Source organism: Tympanuchus pallidicinctus, unplaced genomic scaffold, assembly GCF_026119805.1.
Source record: "Tympanuchus pallidicinctus isolate F22 unplaced genomic scaffold, pur_lepc_1.0 scaffold1, whole genome shotgun sequence".
Lineage (NCBI taxonomy): Eukaryota > Metazoa > Chordata > Aves > Galliformes > Phasianidae > Tympanuchus > Tympanuchus pallidicinctus.
Window position 1 is genome coordinate 106,645,846 of NW_026294618.1, and position 22,239 is coordinate 106,668,084.

General features: G+C 41.3%; 1 protein-coding gene across 1 annotated transcript in view; it reads right to left on the reverse strand.

Moving 5' to 3' along the window:
• Nucleotides 1-22,239, reverse strand: part of EFEMP1 (EGF containing fibulin extracellular matrix protein 1) — a 51,263-nt gene that overhangs the window by 1,712 nt on the left and 27,312 nt on the right. Inside the window, exons 6-11 of the mRNA XM_052677144.1 lie at nucleotides 13,894-14,016; nucleotides 10,240-10,359; nucleotides 7,781-7,900; nucleotides 6,256-6,375; nucleotides 1,698-1,821; nucleotides 1,384-1,579 (exon numbers count right to left, since the gene is read on the reverse strand). Of these exons, the coding sequence (XP_052533104.1) occupies nucleotides 1,384-1,579; nucleotides 1,698-1,821; nucleotides 6,256-6,375; nucleotides 7,781-7,900; nucleotides 10,240-10,359; nucleotides 13,894-14,016 (803 nt within the window). The remainder of the gene's footprint in view (nucleotides 1-1,383; nucleotides 1,580-1,697; nucleotides 1,822-6,255; nucleotides 6,376-7,780; nucleotides 7,901-10,239; nucleotides 10,360-13,893; nucleotides 14,017-22,239) is intronic.

The window sequence follows — 22,239 nt, forward strand, 5'->3', positions numbered from 1 at the left end:
CCACCCCAAAGTTCTTTCCAGGCTGGGGTCTTGCTGCCAGGGAATGAGACTTTGATGGCCCAGCTGAAAGGTGGCATGCCATCAGTACGGTGAAAGGCTTCCTAATTTACAGATGATAAAGGGGGGAAACTCATCTCCCCCTTCACCTATTGTATTTTGCTCCCCATGTGAACCAAGTGGGTTAGACAAATGAATCCATGTGCTGCGTCAGAGAGCGACTGCAAGCTTCACTGAAACAACAGGAATGATTTCTAAGAGAGAGCTCTATTTACCACAGCACTCTGTCAGGAATAAACACAAGCTTCCTTATTTAAACCCCGTGATTTCTTGTTGGGTGGCAACAGAAGATTGGAATTCAGTTTCAAAGTCAATCTGCAGGCTAGACTGGAGCCTCTCCTTACCTAGAATGAACTCGAACTTCAGAGCTGTCCATTTTTTTTTCTTAAAACAACTGTTAATACTTTGGGGGTAGGTATGGGTTTTTGATGTGTAATAAATCCAGGGAAGAGCACTGAGTTATAGGTATACCAGATTAAGTTAGGCACAAGTGAGGAGATGCTTGTTCTATCTTGATGTAAACAGGCAACACAGTGTTCTTCTGCTGTATTATTAGTACACTCTAATCCTCATATTTTAAGAAAAATAAATGAAAACGTTCTAATTAATAACGTTCTGGCTTGTTTTCAGTGCTGATGCTTTTTTTTTACTGAGTATAAAGCCACATAATGGAAAAAGGATTTTCCAGGAATTTATAAATATATGAAATATCCAAAAAAATTAGATTCCTTTCAAAAAATCTTGAAGTAGAAGTTAGTTTCATTCATCCGTAATCTACTTGAATGCATTATACCAACAGGAAATACTGCTGTCCTAAGTCATTTAAACTTCTGTGGTTTTCTGAAATAGTTGCAGCACTGTGAGAAAAAAGTATCTCCCAATACAGACTTTGCTGCACGTTTGAATTTCTCTCTCTTGGAATCAGTGCCCCATCCTGAGCTATTTCCTGACTTAATTTCTTCTGTGGAGAAAAAGAATACTCATTCAATGCCTTCTGCGTTTCTTATGGTTCTCTTCTAAATATGCACAGGTGGGATGTCAGTACGGACTGCAAAATCATAGAGGCATTCTGAATTTTGGGTGAGTATCACTCGCTAAATATCCATGGCGGTTACTTGTGCTGCAGTCACTTGAACTGTTGGATTCTCAGTTTGTAGAGCTGTTGGGCAGAGCAGGGAAAGGCTTGAAATTTGTAAAGCAAGCACACTTAATAAGGAGCTATTAAAGAGCTGATGAGCTGTGTGTGCTGTGATACTGCTCTTACAGGAACACTGCAACTCCTTGGCAGCAGTAGAGGTTTCCAGACCCCGCTCTACCAATACTCACTCTCAGGTAAAATTCTCCATTTTCGTTTCCTGACTTGATCCGGAATGTGTTAATAGTATTAGGATAAATAGTGGTTGCCTGAATCTGGAAGATGTCAGAAGGCACTGTTCTGTCTGAACGGATGCTCATGTATTTGTACACAACGGAGTAGGGCAGCTCTCTGCAGATGGTGTTTGATACGGGGCAGACGCAGCGGCTGAAAAACAAAAGCGGGTGACTTTGATAACAGCAAACAGGCACTACTTGTGTTCTGCCAAATTCGGTCATGCTGCCTGGTGTGGATAACCCTAAAAATGTGTCTGTCTTTCTCTTACTTCTCAGACGTGAGGACATAGGGCTCCTGACAAGGATTTATCGGGTAACAACGAAATCCTCCATGGTAATTCCAGCAAATCTCATCCTCTCTGCATTCATTAGTAGTCTCACACTCATTTATGTCTAGGAGGAAGGAGAAGGAACGGTCAAAGCAGAAGAAGTGAGTTTGATACAAAAACAAACACACAAAGCAGCAACCACCAAACAAGCCACCTGCTCTTCTGCTGGAACTCAAGATTTCTATTTTCTTTACCTGCTTTTCTGGTGCCTGGCTATAAAGCATTTCCCTATGCAGACATGGAACATATTTGTTAAATGCATGTTAATCCTAAACATTTTTCGTTGACTAAAGAAACACAGGAGTCACACTATAATGCAACTGTAGAAATAGTGAATCCCAAGTTAGCAATGAATCATTTTATAGCATAAGACATCTTATAGGGAGAAGATAGAGGCTTTGTGATTTCATGCTTTTTGCGGGACCTCATTTCTAATTGCCTGGTTTTCATGGTCTAGCAAAAATGCCCATTAAATGGTTACATTTCAACAAAAATAGCTCTGAAAGAAATTATGAAGTCTTGTTTATTTTTGTGTGAAGCAGTGCTTCCTTCCCCCCTCCCCCCCCCCCCCCCGGGAATATAACCTTGAATGGTTATGGAGACAATCAGACTTGTGTTCTATTAATGTTCTGTCAACTTGTCAGTGCCAGAACCCAACCACTGTCACTCAAATGCTCTCCTGAAATTAACCCAGCCTCCAAAAGGGGTTATTCAAATATAATCTCTTCGAAGACACAGATGCTTTTTTAAATTAAAGATGGTCCAACTGCCCCAAGATGCTCTGTATCGGCTGCTCTTCTTAGAAATGAAAAGAAATTCCAGTCTGAGAGAGAGATGGATGCCTGCTATGGTGCAGTGGCACGGACAGACAGACAGCCCTGTCCTGGGGTCCAGCTAGGGGAGTAAGATAAGCTGGCTTCCCATCTGGCAGGGGGTGAACTTGTGCAGGTGACAGTGACTGGACATTTGTCTCTGCTCAGGGACTTCTCTCTCCCCTTGCTCCTCAAGTCCCACTAGCTAAGAGATTTCGGGCTGTGGTGTGGGAGAAAGAAGAAGGTATGGATAGCGGCTGAGAACCAGAAAGAGGTGATCACATTAAGAAGGCCCAACTGAGGACCAGTGCTGCTAAAAAAGGCAAAAGGTCTTAGCAATTGGAGATTTTGTGCTGAGAGGCACTGAGGCATCCATCTGCTGCCCAGATAACCTCTCTGTAGGCCTTCTGGGGGCTTGCATTCGGGACATCAGGAAGGGGATACTGACTATGATAAAGCTGGAGGACCACTGTCCTGTCCGCGACTTCAAGCTACGTCACACAAAGCTGTGACTGGGAAATTAAAATATATCAGAAAAGACCTTATGTCCCTTGGGAAGATGTTGAAGGGATCAGGAGTGCAGGCAGTGTTCTCCTCAGTCCTCCCAGCTGGGGATCCTGGCAGAAGGAGAACAGACCAGTTGAATGATGACTGTGTGAGTGGTGTCACACCAAAGGCTATGGATTCTATGATCTAGGATGCACCTTTGCCAAACCTGGAACGTTGATGTGGGATAGTGCAGAACTGACCAAGAGGGAAAGGATATACTAGGGAGCGAGATGGATGGGCTCATCAGCGGGGCTTTAAGCTAGAGCTGCTCGGGGAGGAGGTACTGCTGTACTGCTGAGTGACACAGAACCAGGGAATGCTGTCACTTTAGGAAGCTGAGGGGGAAAAACTCCCATTTGCCCTGGAGGTTTGTGGGAAGGCTCCTTTAGGAAGGCAGTGAGTCTGAAAACCCAGCTGAAGTGCCTCTAAACCAGTGCAGGCAGTGTGGGAAATAAGCAGGAGCATGTGCACTTGGAAAACTATGATCTTACTGCTATCACAGAAACGTGGCGGGATGATTTGCATAGCTGGAATATTGCCATTGAGGGCTATGAGCTTTCTAGAAGAGACAAGCAAGTTAAGAGGGGTCAGAAGAGACAGGCCAAGGAGACTGTGCCTCCTCTGATACATGAGAAAGGAGAAGTAGCTACAAGAGACATGGAGAAGATTGAGGTACTCACTGAGTCCTTTGCTTCACTCTTTATTGACAGCCAGGATTCTCATATTTCTCCCATCCCTGAAACTCTTGGTTGGAACTGGGGGAACAAACTCACCTCTGCTGTAAGGGCAGAGTAAGACTGAGAGTGCCTCATGAGACTGAATGTGTACAAGTCTATGGGGCTGGACAACATGCATCCCAGAGTCCAAAGGGAGCTGGCTGATGTGGTTGCAGAACTGCTCTCCATCATATTTTAAAAGTCATGGCTGTCAAGTAATGTCCCCAGGAACTTGAAAAAGGGAAACATCACTCCTATTTACAAGAAAGGGAGGAAGGAGGCTGGTAAGCCTCACCTCTGTACCTGGGAAGATCATGGAGCAGATCCTCCTGGAAGACATGTTAAGGCACATGAAGGAAAAGAAGGCGTTCTAAGGCAGCCAGCACGGCTTCATCAAGAGAAGGTCGTGCCTGACCTATCTGCTGGTCTTCTATCTTGGAATGATGGCATCGGCGGACAAAGGAAGGGCAACTGATGTCATCTACCAGGTCCCCAGAAAGGCCTTTGACATGGTCTCCCACCACATCCTTATCTCTAAATTTGAGATACAGATTTGAAGGGCGGACTATTTAATGGATAAGGAATTAGTTGGAAGACTGCAACCAGGGCGTTGGGACGAATGGTTCTATGTCCAGGTAGGGGCCGGTGATGAGCAGCGTCCTCGAGGGATCTGTCTTCAGATCAGTACTCTTTAACATCTTTATCAGATTATCTATTTGACATAGATGATGGGAGCAAGTGCACCCTGAGCAAGTGACACCAAGCTGAGCGGTGCAGCTGATACAGCTGAAGGAAGAGATGCCGTCCAGAGAGACCTTGATAAACTCAAAAGGTGGGCCTGTGTGAACCTAATGAGGTTCAACAAAGCAATGTACAAGGTTTTGTGCTTGGGTTGGAGTAATCCCAGATATATATGCGGACTGGGAGAACTTGAGAGTAGCCTTGCTGAGAAGGACTTATGGGCCGGGTAAATGAAAAACTTAGCATGGGCCATCAGAGTGCTCCTGCAGCTCAGAAGATGAGTGATATCCTGGGCTGCATCAGAAGAGGGGTGGCCAGGAGGGTGAGGCAGGTGATTGCTCCTCTCTACTCTGCCCTTGTAAGGCCCATCTGCAGTACTGTGTCCAAGTGTGGGACTCCCAGCACAGGAAAGACATTGAGCTTTTGGAGAGGACCCAGAGGAGGGCCATGAGGATGATCTGAAGGCTGGAGCACCTCTCCTAAGAAGACAGGCTGAAGGAGGAGGGCTTGTTCATCTTGGAGAAGAAAGACTCCAGGGAGACCTCACTGCAGCCTTCCAATAGTTAAAGGGAGATTATAATCAGGAAGGAAAGAAAGTTTTTACATGGGTAAATAGTGACAAGACAAGGGGGAATGGTTTTAAATTAAAGGAGGGAAGATTTGGATTAGATGTCAGGGGGAAGTTTTTCACTGAGAGGATGGTGAGGTGGTGGCACAGGCTGCCCAGAGAGGTTGTGGGTGCCCCATCCCTGGAGGTGTTCAAGGTCCGGTTGGATGGGGCCCTTGGCAGCCTGGTCTAGTGCTTGATCCAGTGATTGGCAACCCTGCCTGCAGCAGGGGGATTCCAACTTGATGATCCTTGAGGTCCCTTTCAACCCCAGCCATTCTATGTTTCTATGAAATTAGTTTGAACTCTAGAACAAAACAATAAGAACAGGAAAAAAAAAAAAACCCACCGCCTTACAGCATTTTCATAAAATTGAGTTCTTTCCCTCATCCCCTTCTGACAATTAGCACACCTATTTCTAAAAATAAAGTTTGTTAAATGAGGTTCAGGATTACAAAGATAAAATTGTTCTTCAGTATTTTGGAAGAAATTGCAGATAACAAATGTAATATAGTGAGAAAAACAAGCTTCAGAACTATAATCCCAGTAATGTGGTGGCACCCAACCAGAACTGAACGACTGACCAGAACATTTGTTTTCTAAACACAAAACCAGCTGCTCAAAGTTCTTGCTTTTTTTTCTTTTTTTTCTGCTGTCTGTTATCAGAACATATCTTTCATTTCTGTTCTGGCCGCACTTAGGAACTTCTATAAAAAGAAACATGGTTTAAAGCAATGCCTAGTGTCTGTAATAAATGGCCTGATTGTTTTTCAGATATCTATCTCCGGAACTTAGATTCACAACCTGGACATCCAAGATGAGTTTTACCTCAGAGCTGCAAAAAATTCAATTTTTTTTCCTAAGCATTTGAGGAATTTAGAGTTTGAGCTGAAGGATTCACATAAAAAGAATATCAAATATACAACTGGTCATCAAATGCATCAACAAGTCATTTGTAAGCATGATTATAATGTCATAAAACATAAATAGTTAGACAGCAAGCATTCTTACTCTCGTGTGAAGTGATGTTACTAACAATGCAGAATTGAGAGTGTTAAGATAGAGGCACTTACCTTGACATGTTCTGCCTCCTACTACCTGGTAACCTTCAGGGCAGACGCAGGAGAATTTTCCTGGTTCATTCACACACTGATATTGACATATATAACTTGAAGTTCTGCATTCATCAGTATCTGCAGAGAGCAGAACTTTGGGTTATTTTTTTGACATCTACCTTTCTACAGGATTGAATACAACAGCTAGTTGCTGTTTCTAAGGGAAGAAACAGTGAAGCTGTTTTAAAGAATAAGCTCTCAAGGACTCTGAAATGACTTTACACCTTAAAGTTGGAAACTGAAGGGCCGGTTTTACTCGTGTTGTTGCACACTCTCAAAACTGAGAAATACATTTATTTGAGGAAGCTAAACTAAGACTTCAGAAGTAGTTTGGGAAAACTGGAGTGAGGATCTACAGTTCTTCTATTCTAAAAAAATGTCTGCTTCCACAAAAAGCAAATATGAGATAAGCTAGCATAACAGAAAATGTTGCCTTTGTGTTTGTGTGCTATCCTGATGCAGGAGTCTTTTGGGAAAGAGGGCAAGGCCTCTTTTTTGTCTTCAAATAATATTTGAGGTATACCCTTTCTTTTCTTCTTTTAATCCTTGTGTAACCATCAGCCCCTTGCCAGAGAGTTGTACTATGAAAGTGATTTAAACACCGTATGTCATTGCCTAGAAATGAAATTAAACCAAGGAAAACCAGGGAATGGCTTGGAAAACACTGTAACACCTTCCCAGTACCTCAGATTTGAACCCAGCTTCGACTTTTGTCAGGGATTATCCCGAAGGCTGCATTCTTGCTGCTCCCTGTTCTGTTCACTTGCAAGTAAATTAGCTTAAGAAGCTTGGAGAGGAAGCATCTGTAATAGCTCTGCTGGCTTGTTTAGGAGGGCAGTGGTAAACCAAAAAGACCTGTTTGGCTCACAGACTGGTAGAAGGGATATGGGCTTTAAGAGTGAGATCATCCTGTGTCCAAAAGGAAATTAGAGGACCCCTGTGGAGGCTCTGGCAGAGGAAATAAAGTGTTGATTGTATAATCATCAGGAGACATGCTGTTTGTATACACAGGCTTGAAAGCGCCTCAAAAGCCCAATTGTTGTTTCCCTGCAATCAAAAATTGAAGGTTTTTCTTTTCTGAGGAACCTAACAGCACTCAGAATTTCAATTGTTTTTTGGTTTTCATTCCTTTCCAATTCATTTAATGGCCATCAGCATTAGACCACACACAGTTCAAGTGCTTGTGAAGCCTTATTCTCCCCAGCTGTGATCCGAACAGTAGTGATGTCTGTCCTGTTTTGCCCTTACTGTTCAAGACAGCCAGCCATACCTACACATACCTGAATTAAGCTGCGGCTACGAAGGTGCGTATCAGCAACAACATTTGCAGCATCAAAGGAAAAAAGTCAACTGCAGGTTTTTGGCAATGAAACACACCCACAGTTTGTTTCCACTTGAATTCTACCCCTTAGTTCACAGGGAGACTTCTGGGAAAATCAATCCAAAGTGACTGCTCTTCCAAGAAAAGAAAAACGTCGCTTACCTTCACAGTTGATTCTGTCACTACTTAACTCAAATCCTGGGTTACACTGACAGATGAAAGAACCCAGGATATTGTAACACTGTTGTGCACACGGGTTATTGGCATCACATTCATTTATGTCTGAAAGGAAAAATTGCAGATCTTTATCTTTTGTACCCAGTAATTAGGCTGATGAAGTGGATTAGTCCTTAGTCTGGGTCCGCTGCTTAGCCAGAGCTCAGCTGACTACATCACTATAGACCTGCAGTCTCTGGAACAGTGTCAAATCTATGCTTTACATTCCGTGTAGAAAAAAAGAGTATTTTTCCAGGAATGAGAGTTACCCGAATGTGTACTGAATTATTCCAATAATGTTTAGTGTGGCTATTAAACTCCACATTCCAGTGTCTTTTTTTTTCAGGTATAAAATGCCAAGTCTATAAATAATTGATATAAGGAACACATACTGATAAGACCTCTCAGCATGTGGTGGTTAAGATTGGAGCTATTTATTACTCCTTAAATTTGTTCTTTGAAATACCATTACAATTACAGCATGAGCCTTTTAGGCCAGTACAATTTTGCAGAGCTCTAAGGCCTAGACCATACAGGGGGAAGGTATGTTTCTAGGCTAGATTTTCCATGATGTGCCATCCGAAGGATACATGTGAGAACACTGCAATATGGGAAGAGAAGCAATTTAAATGCAAGGTTTATAGAAGTGTAATCACGTTTACAATTTGTAGAGCTCATTTTTATGGGCCGATGACTAATTGTTGCTTCTTTGTTGCTTCCTTATTTTCCCTTGTGTTTCTTTCCTGCATATTTTCCATTCATATTTGTGTTCATCAGCTGTAATCATTAGTAGAGAGCTGCACTGTAAACAATTTTTGAATTCCCAGCTTTTGCAAGTGCTTGTATGTGTCAGCAACAGTCACCTCCAGAAACAACCAATAAAACTGCAAAAAAACCAACCCAGCCAAAGACAAGGCATTCATGAGAACTAAACCAACGAGGAGCATATTAATTAGCTATATGATCCTGCTGGACCTGACAATGAATCAACAGGGGAGAACTGACTACCAAGCTTTTTTTCCTCCTTTCATTTGGTTTCTGGCAGCAGTGTGAAGAACGTACATCATGACAACGCTACCAGAAGGAATAAATAAGCAAGCCAAAGCCACAATTCCGTTTGTTTCCCTTCCAAGAAATATTGACCCACTTTCAATATATGCAAAAAGTTGTAAGACAAATGTGATCAGTACAGCTGCAAAGTATCACTTCTGCCAGATGACTGTTGCAGATGTGAGAGTCTGCCTTGATGCAGCAGCCATTCTTTTACAGATTTTCTTGTTAAGATTCACTTTACCTTTCCTGGTGGGAATATGACTTATTAGGCTGGGAGGCCAGCAAGAGTCCAGAGGGACTTCTTGGTGAAGCACCTAGCAAACCTGGAGCTGTCATACGGATTTGTAATTGAAAGAAAACAGCTTGAATTTGAGCCACAGAAAGGGTCAGATGAGTAACAACTTGTCACATGATTATGTTAAGTCCACATGCAATATTTATCCTATTATTTGGTGCAAAGCAATGAAAGCCTCTGTCACTGCAGTGCCGTGCAGGGTGCCTGTGCATGTGTGTATTGAGCCAGGGAGAACTTCCAGCCTTCTCCATCACCAATCTCTTGATTTTCACAGCCATTCTCATTCTTCCTCCTCCTAGCTGAGAACTCAGTTGTGTTAAAGTCAACAGCCAAGGGACCAGAATTTGAGATCCAAGATCATGTTGCATGAATAAAAAAAATATTAAGAAAAAAGGGAACACAAACCACACTTACTGCTTATTCAGTACTAGGAACATGGAAGGCTACTTACTTATCTTATTTCCTATTCTCTTCCCTAAAGCCTTATTTGGAATTTTGGAGAAGGAATATTGGGTTAAGCACAACTTTGCTCAGGTTCAGTATGACCTTTTATGTTTCTTAGCCCAAATCAGAGAAAAGCAATCTCCTGACTTGTCTTGTTCCAAAACATGAAATAAAAACAAAGAACAAAAATTACCACTATGGCAACACAGGTTTTATTCTTTATGGATATTTTCAACGACACTCTTGTCTTTCAGTACTGTTACTGAGAAATGTGTCTTTTAAATCCTGGAAAATTAACAGTTTTGCTTAAGAAATAGCATCCTTCTCTCAAGTATGTATACCTAATATAAACTTATTCAGTACCTTGTACTTCAGCAGCCATATTTTCCTTTTTATTATTACGATCTCTGATTCTTTTACAGCAGATCTTATGATTTCCTACAGTCAGGACAGCCTCTCACTACAGCAACAAGTGTAATGTGCTGGTTGGTATTTTTTTTTCCTTTAGTAAGCTGGGATAAAGACAATTAAATCGCCATCACGGCAACTCATGTGTCGGTGTTTGTCTCTACCAGCTGAGCTTACGTGTAAGTGCGTGTAAAGAAATTCTTACCTACACAGGTGTGGTTGTTGGATGCCAGCTGGAAGCCAGCATTGCACTGGCAGTAATAGGATCCAGGAGTGTTTACGCATCGATGGTGGCAATAGGGAGGCAGGGTGCATTCGTCTACATCTGAGTTAGCAAAAAGAGAAATTAGTTTGAATGGAATCACGGACATTCACAGCTGCTGTGTTACCCAACTGTAAAGTTAAATGAACTTGATTAAAAGCAGAAAAAAGCTTATGTGGGCTAGATATAGCTTCCACAGGTCTCAGTGGGCATGCTGCTTTACTCTTCATTAACTTTTTAAGTCTGCTTCACTGATCGTCTTCCAGCCACTACTATCCATACATATGCCAATTTTACTTCTTACTCAGTTCCACAGTACTGGTCATATTTGTTATTTTGTATAGGCAGAACCCAGAATGTTTCATTCAGCTTTTCAAAACCTAAAATGTCCCCTAATCACGCACAATGCTGTCCAACATGGTGACTGAAACTCATGGCTCTGTTTTTTTACCCAAAAATTCTCATGCAGCACACTTAGCATATACTAAATCTTTTCAGCCCTGTTAGGAAAAGAGTCCAAATTTTCCCTGTGAGGACAGATGATTAGTGGCCCTGAAAAGGAAACAGATGGCTGTGCTTCCACAGGGATCCCCCACAAACTGGCTGGGTTCCCGAGGGGCTGCTCTCACTCCCTTTCCCCTCCTGCACACCTCTGCATACAGCAGCACTGCACCTTCTGGCTGCGCTCCGGGGCTGAGCAAGGCTGGAGCTGCTGCTATCTCAGGCAGCATTCTCTTTCCCTAGGCTCTCCCTGCAGATTAGCCCTGGTTGTGAGGTGGAGCAGACTGCCTTTCGAAGCTTCAGCATTCCTAATGTGCATTGGAGCAGGCTTTTCACCTGCAAACCACACCAACCGTGCAGCAGCCCGTTCTTTTACCTCTCTGCATTTTAGAAGGTTTCTTTACACTCTGGAGGAGATCCTGCCTGTTTGGCTGCAAACTGATTTTTCAGCTACGTTGCAATGCTGATCGTGCAGAAGTTGTCTTCAGCTATGGCCTGCTTGGGCCTGGTAGAGAAACCCACGCCTGTTCTCTACACGTACACAATGGGAGATTTCAAAGGCTCAGCGCTCAGACAAATAAGACCAGTTTTCACTGGAACAAAGAAAGACACTTCCCATAACCATGCCAGATCTTGAGTTTCCTACCTCCAGCTGTTTCCACCATAGTTGTGTTTCAAAAGAGGCCAAGTTTTTTTTTTTTTTTTTTTTTTAATTTTTATTATGAGAAAAGTGTTTGTTTTAATATGGAGTGAAAAAATAGTCATTAGAAGTTAACCCCTTCTTTGTCCATTCTGCATCCTCTGTCAGGAGCTAATCTTAGTTTTGGATGAGTTTGAATGAAAAGGCTTACATTGGAAAACCTCTGACTATCCGTGCAGTAGGGGTTGCTGCCACAGCTCTTTTGCTGCAGGGAAATTCTGAAGTAGAAATGGAATAAATGGGGAGGTCTCCTCATTTATTGGGTCTCCCCAATAAATGAGCAGATCTCACATCCCTGAATTTACAGGACTAAGCTCTACAATTTGCTGTTGAAAGACTGAACAATGTAGGTGTATAAGCGATGCTTTGCATTTTAGACTCTGTGTTTCTGCATGGAAATGCTTCCAGGATCGCACTCCAATTCAGTGGGAGTTTTCCTTGCAGAGTTAGGCTCCTGTGCTCATCAGCTCCACGTCGACCTAAGTGCTAAGCATAATCTACCCAGTGCTGCCAAATCTTCTGTTTGAAGTCATGCTGGAGTATAGTTCACTCTATTTGCAGTCCTGTGTTTCAGGAAACACTAATTTTGCAGTAAGTGAACAACCAAATTCTTAAAATAAAATAATGTAATGTATAAAAGAAATGATGAATGGTTAGAAGTCAGTCCTTTTCTTCCTCTAACTTGAGGCCAAAGAAGTCTGGAAAATTTTTGTTCAAATTTGAAAGAAACATTTCCTCCCATATGGAGAATCTCTATCAAGAACATTTTCTGGCTAAATTGTTAAAAATAAAAATAAAATAAAATAAAATGCCCAAAGACAGGCTTTATTCTGAATTGCTGACAGTACTAAGTGCAGCAACGTACTTATAATTTAGGTCACTGTGTAATATGTAACACAGGTGTTGTTCTTGCTTTTGACCTAAATAAGAGAAGGGAAATCTCACTTTCCAGACAGCTTTAAGTGTAGATTTAGATGCATAAACCAATTCGTGCAAAGATATATGGGTGTATCATACTGCTTTGAGTTCTGTAATTTATGTCCTGTAAGGCTTTCAAGTAGTGCCCTGGGCCATGATATCAAAAGTGTTACTGCACAGCAGTTCTATACTTCTCAAAAAAAATTAGATAAAACCCATCTATTTAAAACTTTATATGTATATCAGCGGGCTGTCAAAACTATTCTTGTGCCTACGCTCCCAAACTATTCATCCTCCTTCTGCACAAAGAACTGAGAAATATCAGACACATCTGTATTTACACCAATTTGTCAGTTAAGAGCCTGATGCATACCTTTAGAAAAGATTCTGGGGGTTGATTTCTATAGCCCCCAGCTCAGAACACCTGAGAAAAGCCATGGCCAGAGATTTAAGTTAGACTGGACGCGTACTGAAGCTTCTCCAGTGTCCCTCCTGCAGCCCTTGGTAGGCAGTGGCTACCTACAGCCTTGTCAAGCCTTTCTGGAAGAGCCAGAACTCTTTCCATAAACTTTTTCAAGTTCAAGATCCTTAACATGAAGAAAAAGAGGAAAACATGATCTGTTCCTGCTTTGCTGTGGCCCAAAGAACCGTTTTCTCTTAGGCTGCATAAAACCAGTCTTGTGACTTACAAGATCCTGAATGCCACCTCATGATGTTGATTCTCCTACTTCTCAGTTGTTTTTAACATCACTCGACAGACCTCAGGCTTAGGACTGGAGCGCCTGTAACAGCACTTCATCCACTGAAACCATGATTAAAGAGGTGCTACAGGCTGACGGAGGACTGCAGGAACAGAGTAATGGCACTTTTGCATAACGTCCCCAAATGAGGACGGAATAGGAAAGATGCAGTGTTTATGCTGCACTTGGATTTAATTTAATGCTCTACTTGTATAGGTCCCAGAGGTGCCGATGGTTTATTTTGGCCCAAGGAATAAAGCACAGTGGTTTATAAGTTGCAAATATCGTATACTTGCATTCAGAGTTTCCATCTCTTTCATTTATACTCATAAAACAGACTGTGCATGGGGGCTCTGCAGAGCAGGGATTAGGTCCGTGTGAAGGTAGTGCTTTGTCCTGCAGATCTGGATTCAAATCTCACTGAGGTCAGTGGAAAGACATGCTTTAGCTTGCTGCTATCATAGACTTATGACTGTATCTGGGACATTAGGCAATGCCCCAATACAAATAATAAACACAACAGTAACTATTAAGAAACTTAATCTTGTGAAGTTCAATTCCAAGTGTTGATTACACTCAAAATAGTTTCTAGTTACATGTTTTAGTGATTAATTATTTTGATAAAGTGATTATTCCATTGCATTTCAAAAATACACAGCTTTTTTACCCACGTTTTATTATAAGAGGTTGCAACTTCAAGTAATGAAAGAAAGTAATTTAGGCCAGAGGAAGACTTACCAACACACTGTTCCCCTCGTTTCTGATAACCTGGAGGACACTGGCAGCTGAAGGACCCTCTGAGATTGACACACACTTGGTCAGCTCTACAGTTATGAGTTCCTGTAGCACATTCATCTATATCTTTAGAAAAACAGCAAATACGATGTTAGTGACAAAGCTTACTTAATGCATTTAACCTGCTGAAAAGTTTTACTCATTTTCAAGCTATCTACAAATGAGGCCAGCAAAGTTCAGATACTCCAAAGATGGAATCTCAAAGCTTATTCCATTTGCAGGATTTAAACTCTGATCACATTTCTCATGGTTTTTAACCACGTTTGAAAATATTTCCAGATAAATTACTTAAAACAATTTTTTCTTTTTTTTTTTTTTGGTCAAGCAGCATTATTATTTGGACTTATCATTATAAAACTTTCTGAACGTGTCTTGCAGCTCTATGCTACTTTACCCATTTGGCTTTTTTTGTTTTCCATGCTGAACTACTCCAGAAAACTTCAACAAAAGTAGCTCAGCTCTTTCTCAAGGGTTAGATGTAGAAATATTTTGCTAATGTTATAAAGGACTCTGGTGATCTTTTTTTTTGCATGGTTCCCATGCTCCACATATTTGAGAGGGACTCAGAACTTGGTATGTGGTGGCCTTCTCATCAGGAAGAGATCTGCCTCTTGTCATTCCCATGAAAATTCCCTTAATTCAGTCAATCTGTTCGAGTGTTTGGAAACGAAGTACGCCTGTTTGTATTTCAGCAGTAGAGCTAAAAATGCAAAGACTCGACCAATACTTTTCTGTGTAATTCAGGCAGCTTCTCATTCACACTAAACACAGGCTTATACAAGTATAAAAACATTCTGACTTTGCCTATTTGTTATAACTGCTGGAGGTACTTACATGCAATTAAAGTGCATGTGCTGACAAACAGCTTGCTTAAAATGGAACTGCAATTTTATTTTCTCCTCTGAACACCCAAAGCATTGGAGAGCTTTTTATTGTAACCTAACACAGTACAGTGAAAAGGCTTTTAATTTTGGCATTGTACACAATTTGGAGACTCGAGGCTGAATAAACAAATTCCTTAAAACTTATGATCTCTAGTTTACAAATCTCAGCTGACCTCTCTATTTGTATAGGCACTTGGGACGTTAGAACATCACCAGTGGCAGATTCTGGGTGGTGCTTTGGAAAAAATGATGGATTCTTTCACATCGCAAATGAAAACAATTTTGACCACAAGATTCAATAAAAAATAAACCATCAACAGTTTGAATTAACTCTCAGTGTTTGCCCTTTCCCCTAATGTCCGAATATTTTACATATACATTTGTGTTTTTCAATCTGACAGGAAAAATGAAGTCCTTTTGCATTAGCTCTTTGCATTTCGGCACAGTACTGCTGTGCTGGTGCAGGCCTTGCTGACTGCTTTGTTCTCTAGTGGCAGCTGAAAAGCACATTCTCAGGTGTAAAGATTTGCAGGGACAAGATCTGGCTGCCTCATACCAACCTGACACATCATTAACCACTTGAGCCAAAGCACAGTGGATGCAGTGCAAGTCTTTGCAGGGAATTTGCTACGCTTTGCATGCACCCCCAGCTTCTACAGAAGTTGAAAATAAAATGGCTGTAATACTCATACAGATTAAATCCTTTTGAAGTATGCACACTGTTGTGGAACAGAGAGAATTGGTTGGATCCATAGGAAGCTCATATAGGAGTGAACTTAACGTGAGCGAGCTTTTAAGGTGGATTAGTTAAAATGCATGGAGTCCTTGTGCAGTCACTTGCATCCCTGGTTCGATTTCCACTGAGTTTATTTTTCTGTGGAATAATAAGCTACTCAGCTAAAACAAAACAAACTAGATTGACTTATGCACTCGGGGTCTTTGATTTCTGTCCCAATGGTAAGTTCAGTTTGAAAGAAAAACAATTATTGAAAAGTTCTGTTTGCCTGCTAACCTCCTCCCCAGTTGGAAACTGTTGGAGGTTTTGACACTATGGCCACAAAGATCTGTGTTTATAAGAAGGACCTTTTCTTGAGGCTTATTTCAAGGAACCCCTCAGAGCTCTCCTAAGCTTCTTACTTCAGTCAGTGCCCTGGACTGGGCTGCAGCTCACACTGAGTGGGCATGTGTGTCTCGTTTGGCTTCTACGCGCTGTGAAAATGCCCATTAGTACATGGCATCATGTTGGTGGATTTTATTACTGTTGTCACTATGCACTATCATGGTACTTTTCACTATCTAGATGATTTTTCTGGATGGCTTTTTGTTTTCTTCTTTGAGATGGTCGCTAGGAGAGCTAGGGAAAGAGGTTCTTTGAGGACAGGAGGCCGCCATGATTAGAGCGGCCCTGCTCACATCTGTGTGAAGGACTCGGTAATATTAAGGGAAATTAATTGGTAGCCTAAGGACCATTTTTCGTAAGTGCTTCAAGGAAAATACTGTGGGAGGGAACAACAGGCAACTATGCTAGGAAGGTTCCAGTGCTGGAACATTCAGTTCTGAAATCTTTAGTATTGCAATAATTACCGCTATGTCTACTATTGTGATTGATAGAAAAGGGTGAGCAAGTGTGTGAAGATTTCAGTGTTGGAAGTGGTGCCAGATGTGAACTGTATTGGTGGCAGCCCAGCCCTCGTGGAGTAAAGAAGGAAGCACTGGTGGATTTGGCAGTGTGATGTTGCTGCACACATCTCTGCATCTGCACTCAGTGAGGCCCACAGAAATGCTGAGCTTCCTGGCGCACATCAGTGTGACCTGAATCATCCTCCACCAGAGAAACATTCGTTTTTTCTAATTGCACTGAAAGTTGTTCAAGCAAATAGGGGAGTGGAAGTTGTAGAAAGGAAGCAACATCCAAGCTGGAGGTCTGCTTGGGATGAGGTGGACCATTTTTCTCAAGTGTGTGCTAGCACTGTTGAACAGTGTATACAAGCACATGCATTTCCCCCTCATGTGAAACACCATCACGTTCCACTGGCCTTGTCAGTACTGACCTGACACTGCCACTTACTTCTTTGTTCACAGTTCTTGTATGGATAGACTGTCTATAGCTGTGTGGGGATGTGACTATGGCCACAAAGCTTTCAGATCATTCTGTCAGTTATGTCCCTACCGTACCAAAATTGGTAACTCCTAAGTCTTCACTATTCTAAGAACTTGTTTTTCCAGTTTAAATCAGACTTTTCCAATCTGTTAGATTCCTAGCTTGTTTGTCGTAAATTGCAGTGTGCCCTCAGATTCTGACAGCAATCTGGAAACTGCATCAATTCCTACGTTAATCTGTATCAAATGCAATAAATACTGGGATGAGACTGTGATTACACAAAGCATGTGTTTTTCCTTAAATCCTACCATCTCATTCCATTTGATGTTTCTTGACAAAATCCCTGGCCTTAAATAAGAGAAGTAAATGAGGTTACTAGGAAGCCATTCTTTTGGTTTCCACCTATTGCAGACCATGACCGGACTGACTTGATAACTGTGAAGACATAGCAAGCTGGGGCAAGGCTGTGACAGAAACTCCTGTAAGAACATCAGAGAGCTCACCAGCTTTAATCCTAAGAGAAAGATAAATTTGTTTGACCTTTCCTCTAGCGTGAATGTTTAATAACATGTGTACGTGCATGTGTATTTATAATAATTAAAAAAATTAAAACAAGACACTCCACTGCACACACTTGTCTCTCTGGGGAGAGGGTGAGAGAACAAACATGTGACAGATGTTTGTCATGTTGCTTAATGCACTACTGGAAAGCACTCAAGATACCACAGTGATGAGTGCAGTATAAGAAACAGATCTAGAAAGAAAATAACGGGCTTTTACAAGCTCATTCTTGAGCATCTTTCCTCTGCATCTTCTTTTCCAAATTTAGTGTCATCATGACAAAGTTTGTTTCTGTGTTTCAGCAACTGATGCCACAGCAGAAAATGCCAATCTCACACAAGAATCCTGTAAGCTGTACGTGAAAACTCATTCCTTAGCAAGTCTGTTTAAATTTAATTTCTACACATTACACATTTGCTCACTCAGGTAAGCAATTTAAGTTACACTGGTAACCCATAATGAGAATGAGCTTTTCTTAGCATCACTCTTTCTTTATATTTTCTAGTCTCAACTAATCAACTACAAGGTTGCTCTGTTCACTACAGATAAACAAGAGCAGTAGGTTTGTGTTAAATTGTTAAATAATCTGATTTGTAATTGATCATGGATACATGCAATGGATGAAATATAGATGAATTCTTAAACTCACTGTATCCTCACTGAGGATCACTCACTGAGTCTAAGATGCTGCTCAAACAATAGATAATTACTCTGACATCAATGCTGTGATTACTTAATGCTTGCATAAAGGACAAAAAGAGATTGAAAAGCTTTAGCAGCTGAGCCCATGACAGCAAGGAGCATGGCTAAGAAGCTGAGCTCTCCAAACCATGCCAGAGCAAGCACCATCGTTACGGCTTCTCTGCTCATGTCTATCTCTTGCTGCTCCTTGAGTATTAAAGCCTTTATGGGAAGCTATTGTGAGTCGGATGCTGCTGTGTGGCTTTGGGTACTAACATGAGCTTTTACATAAATACACATTTTGTGATAGAGGTTTAATTAATTCTCTTGAGAGTCAAAATATTTCAAAGAAATTCTTCATATCTCTGATTAGCCAGGCTACCTAGCCTTATCTCATTGAGCCAGTACACATTCTGTTGTGGCTGATGCCATTCTGTTCCCTGACAATTACTCCTTGGGCAGTCACAGCCTAGTAGCTGCACAATTTCCTCTGAAATAAACGGAGCCTCTCTAACAATCCTTTTACAGATCCTGTGAATTTGAAAACTGAGCTGGGTTATCTTCAGTGTCTTGATCATTGTAGTATTTACATAGCCTTCTTGTAGCCGAACCGACAGCAAGCTGTTGTTATGGGATGCATTTTTACATTCAATAGTTATCTATCTGTAAACATAAAATGTTTATTAAATAAACATTGGGATTGAGTGCTTGAATTTCCCTATGTTGCTTACAGTATCCAGAGTACTCACTTGATAGAACGTTACAGTTTGACCATCCAGTACTCAGAGAGTAGGAAACGCAAAATTGGTTCTCTGACAGCCATAATTTAGGCATGTTATATATAAGAATTATGAGTCTTTAATTGTCTGAATCTCGCATTCTGCTCTCAGGCTTGTTCTCAGTCCAATGTTACCATTCCCAAAATGTGCTAAGAGGTACAGTACTTCATCCTTGGGGAATGCTGTGACAGATATTGCAATGATTACTGCTGTATAAAAACCTTAAATAAATTTAAACAGTCAGAGTTAATAGGGAAAGAGAGAAGAATGTTTCATTTAAGGACAGCGGTCTCTCCATTCAGTTATATACAAGGCACATGGCTCTTCTGGAAGCGTTTATAGAAATACTCATCTATACTATAGAAAATAATAGAGTCATAGAATCACAGAATGGCCTGGGTTGCAAAGGAGCACAGTGCTCATCCAGCTCCAACCCCCTGCTGTGTGCAGGTCGCCAACCAGCAGCCCAGGCTGCCCAGAGCCACATCCAGCCTGGCCTTGAATGCCTGCAGGGATGGGGCATCCACAGCCTCCTTGGGCAACCTGTGCCAGTGCCTCACCACCCTCTGGGGGAAAAACTTCCTCCTCATATCCAACCTAAACCTCCCCTGTCTCAGTTTAAAACCATTCCCCTTGCCCTATCACTGTCCACCCTCGTAAACAGGCCATCAGAAAATTATGGCCATCAGATCCCCATGACTCATCCTAATACAAATGCTGCCTTTTCCAATCATTTTCTGGACTCTTCTGGAAGGTTCATTTTAGAAGACTTTCATACTGACAGCCATCTACTGACTAAGATAACACTGATTTGCAAAGGCTGATGTTTGAAGTTTCCAAAGAAATAATGTGAGAACCATGGAGGGCAACAGAGCTTGCTCTTCTTCCTTCAAAATATAAACCAACTTGCATTTCATAGTTTTAATTCCACAAGAATCACTAATAGCTATACCCAGAGATTCCCTCATTTTCCAAAAATGTACCCACACTCCCTCTTGCAGTGATTTACACAATTATGTCCTTCCACTGCTGACTTTGGCAGCCTGCTCTATATTTCAACCACTAGTTGTGTACAGAAATTTAGCTTGACCTGCTTTTTAGCTATAGCTTTCTCTAAATCAATCTAGTATATGGTTCCCTGTTTTAGAATTAGTTAGTTTTTCTACTTCTTCCCTGCAATCCATTCTCTCAGGCTCTTATCTGTATCCATAAAATTCTTTCCTAGTCCCATTCTGAGCTACAAACCTGGCTCAGTTCCCTTCATGCTGTGACTCATTTTTCCCAAACCCCCTGACTCATGCCGCTTGCTCACTTATGCAACAGCTTAATCTCTGTAATTTTCTTCATATCTTTATGAGAAGTACATAAATTCACAAGATGCATTTCACCAGTGCTTTTGTAGAAAAGGTCCAACCCAAACTATCCTTTGTCTTATTTAAGCCACTTAAATCTTTTCTCCTCTAGTTCGTACCTAGCTGTGTTCTTAGCTAACTCATGTGTGCCTTACTCTTGGGACTGCAGTGCTTGGCTTCTTGCTGCTCTCTGGTTCTCAACATACTGCAGTTTACTATGCTGTTTTCCTCCTCCGTTTGCATATTCATGTGTTCATAACAGCCAGAAAATGCCCCTGGGTCCCTTTCTCTATTCTGTTCTGTAGCAACCCTGCAAGCAGAGTATTACAGCAGATCAAGAAGGGGAGCTAGTGACCTTACAGCATTCAAATTCTTTCTTCTGTCCCTGCTGAGCAGCACCAGTGGAGCAGCTCCTGAATGGTTTATACAAACCTAAACCCAGAATAACTCCAACCATGTCAGTGTTGTACTTGTCACTGACTTCAGTGAAGCTGTTCTCAATGTTTTGAATGTAAATGATAAATATTTTGGTTAATCAGTTTAAATTTTCTGAATTCTCAGTATGAGTGAGACCAGAAAATGACTCAGTCTATTTTTCTAATAGATACAGCTGAACCGAAAACATTGCCTCCCACAGAAGCAATGGCACCAGTGAGTCTGATATTAGACATACAACGATCTGCACAGCCTCTAAGGTATCTTGGACAGCTTACTTAACTTCAGGTTTCTGTAATACCTTTCATTTTTTATCCCTTTCGTTACCTTTCCTTCTCTCTCTGTTAGATATTTTGTATTAGTATTTCTCAGAAATGACCAGGTAAGGGTAAAATATTTGAAGAAATTAGACCACTAAACCTCTTCCATTAGCATGGCTTGCTTTATTGTACCAAATTAAGTATTCGGTCCCTTATTTATGTTCCTTATATTGTTCTTGCAACTGAAGCCAAGCTCACTGCTATGTCGTTTCCTGGATCCTCCCTGATCCTTTCTTACACATAGGAACAACATTAGCAACCTCCAAATTCCCTGGTTCCCTCCCCAGCCCTAGCAAGCTATCAACAATTTCTGTCAAAGGCTTTTCTATTTCCCTTGCTACTTCCTTCAACATTTGGGATGTTATTCATCTGGGCTGAATGCCCAGACAACTTTTAACTCATTGGTGTTGGGAGGCTGTGTTCTGTGGTGGTAAATACCAGCAGAAAATCTGTTTCATACCATCAGGTTGGTAGGTACCAAGAGACTAAATATTTGGAGGAATTTCTCACTTCTGGAGTGGCAGAACCTACTAATACCAGAGACTTGTACTGCAACAGTGCAATCACTATCCAGTGGTGTCATGAGGTAGCGTCTATAATTCTCTATAACACTGTAGCAGCCCATAAACTCCCCTTTTATTGCTGGTTTTTTTTTCTCCTTCCTTTTAAATTTTCCTTTGGCTCTCTCATGTTAAGTATATTGGACTGATCGCCCTGGTAACGAGCCTTCACAGTTGAGCGAAGGTAACCTGCACAAATGCTTGTTTGCACAAGAAAAATATAAGCAGGAGCCAAGACCTACATTTAAGCAAATAAGTGAGGTAGAATGTTTAAATTAAAATGATTTTCATGAAAATGGTGTAACTTCTTCTGGTAAGCTGAAATGTTCTCTTGCATATTTGTGAGTACAGCAAAGTGAACTTGTAGATTTGTCTTCTAGTACTACTGGACATCATGGCATTACAGAATAGAAGTAATATGAAGTATTAATGCACAAAGTGTGGAAAAAAACCAACCTAATGGGGTGCAACTTCATAGTTCCTTGTATAATTTCTATCTTGTGACTGAAAAAGTGTCAGCAGTTACTGTGAGTTTGGGCAAGTTACCCAACCATAGTGATTTCATGAATATGAAGGTACAGGAGAAGCATCCTTCCTCTATTTACTCAACAGAGTT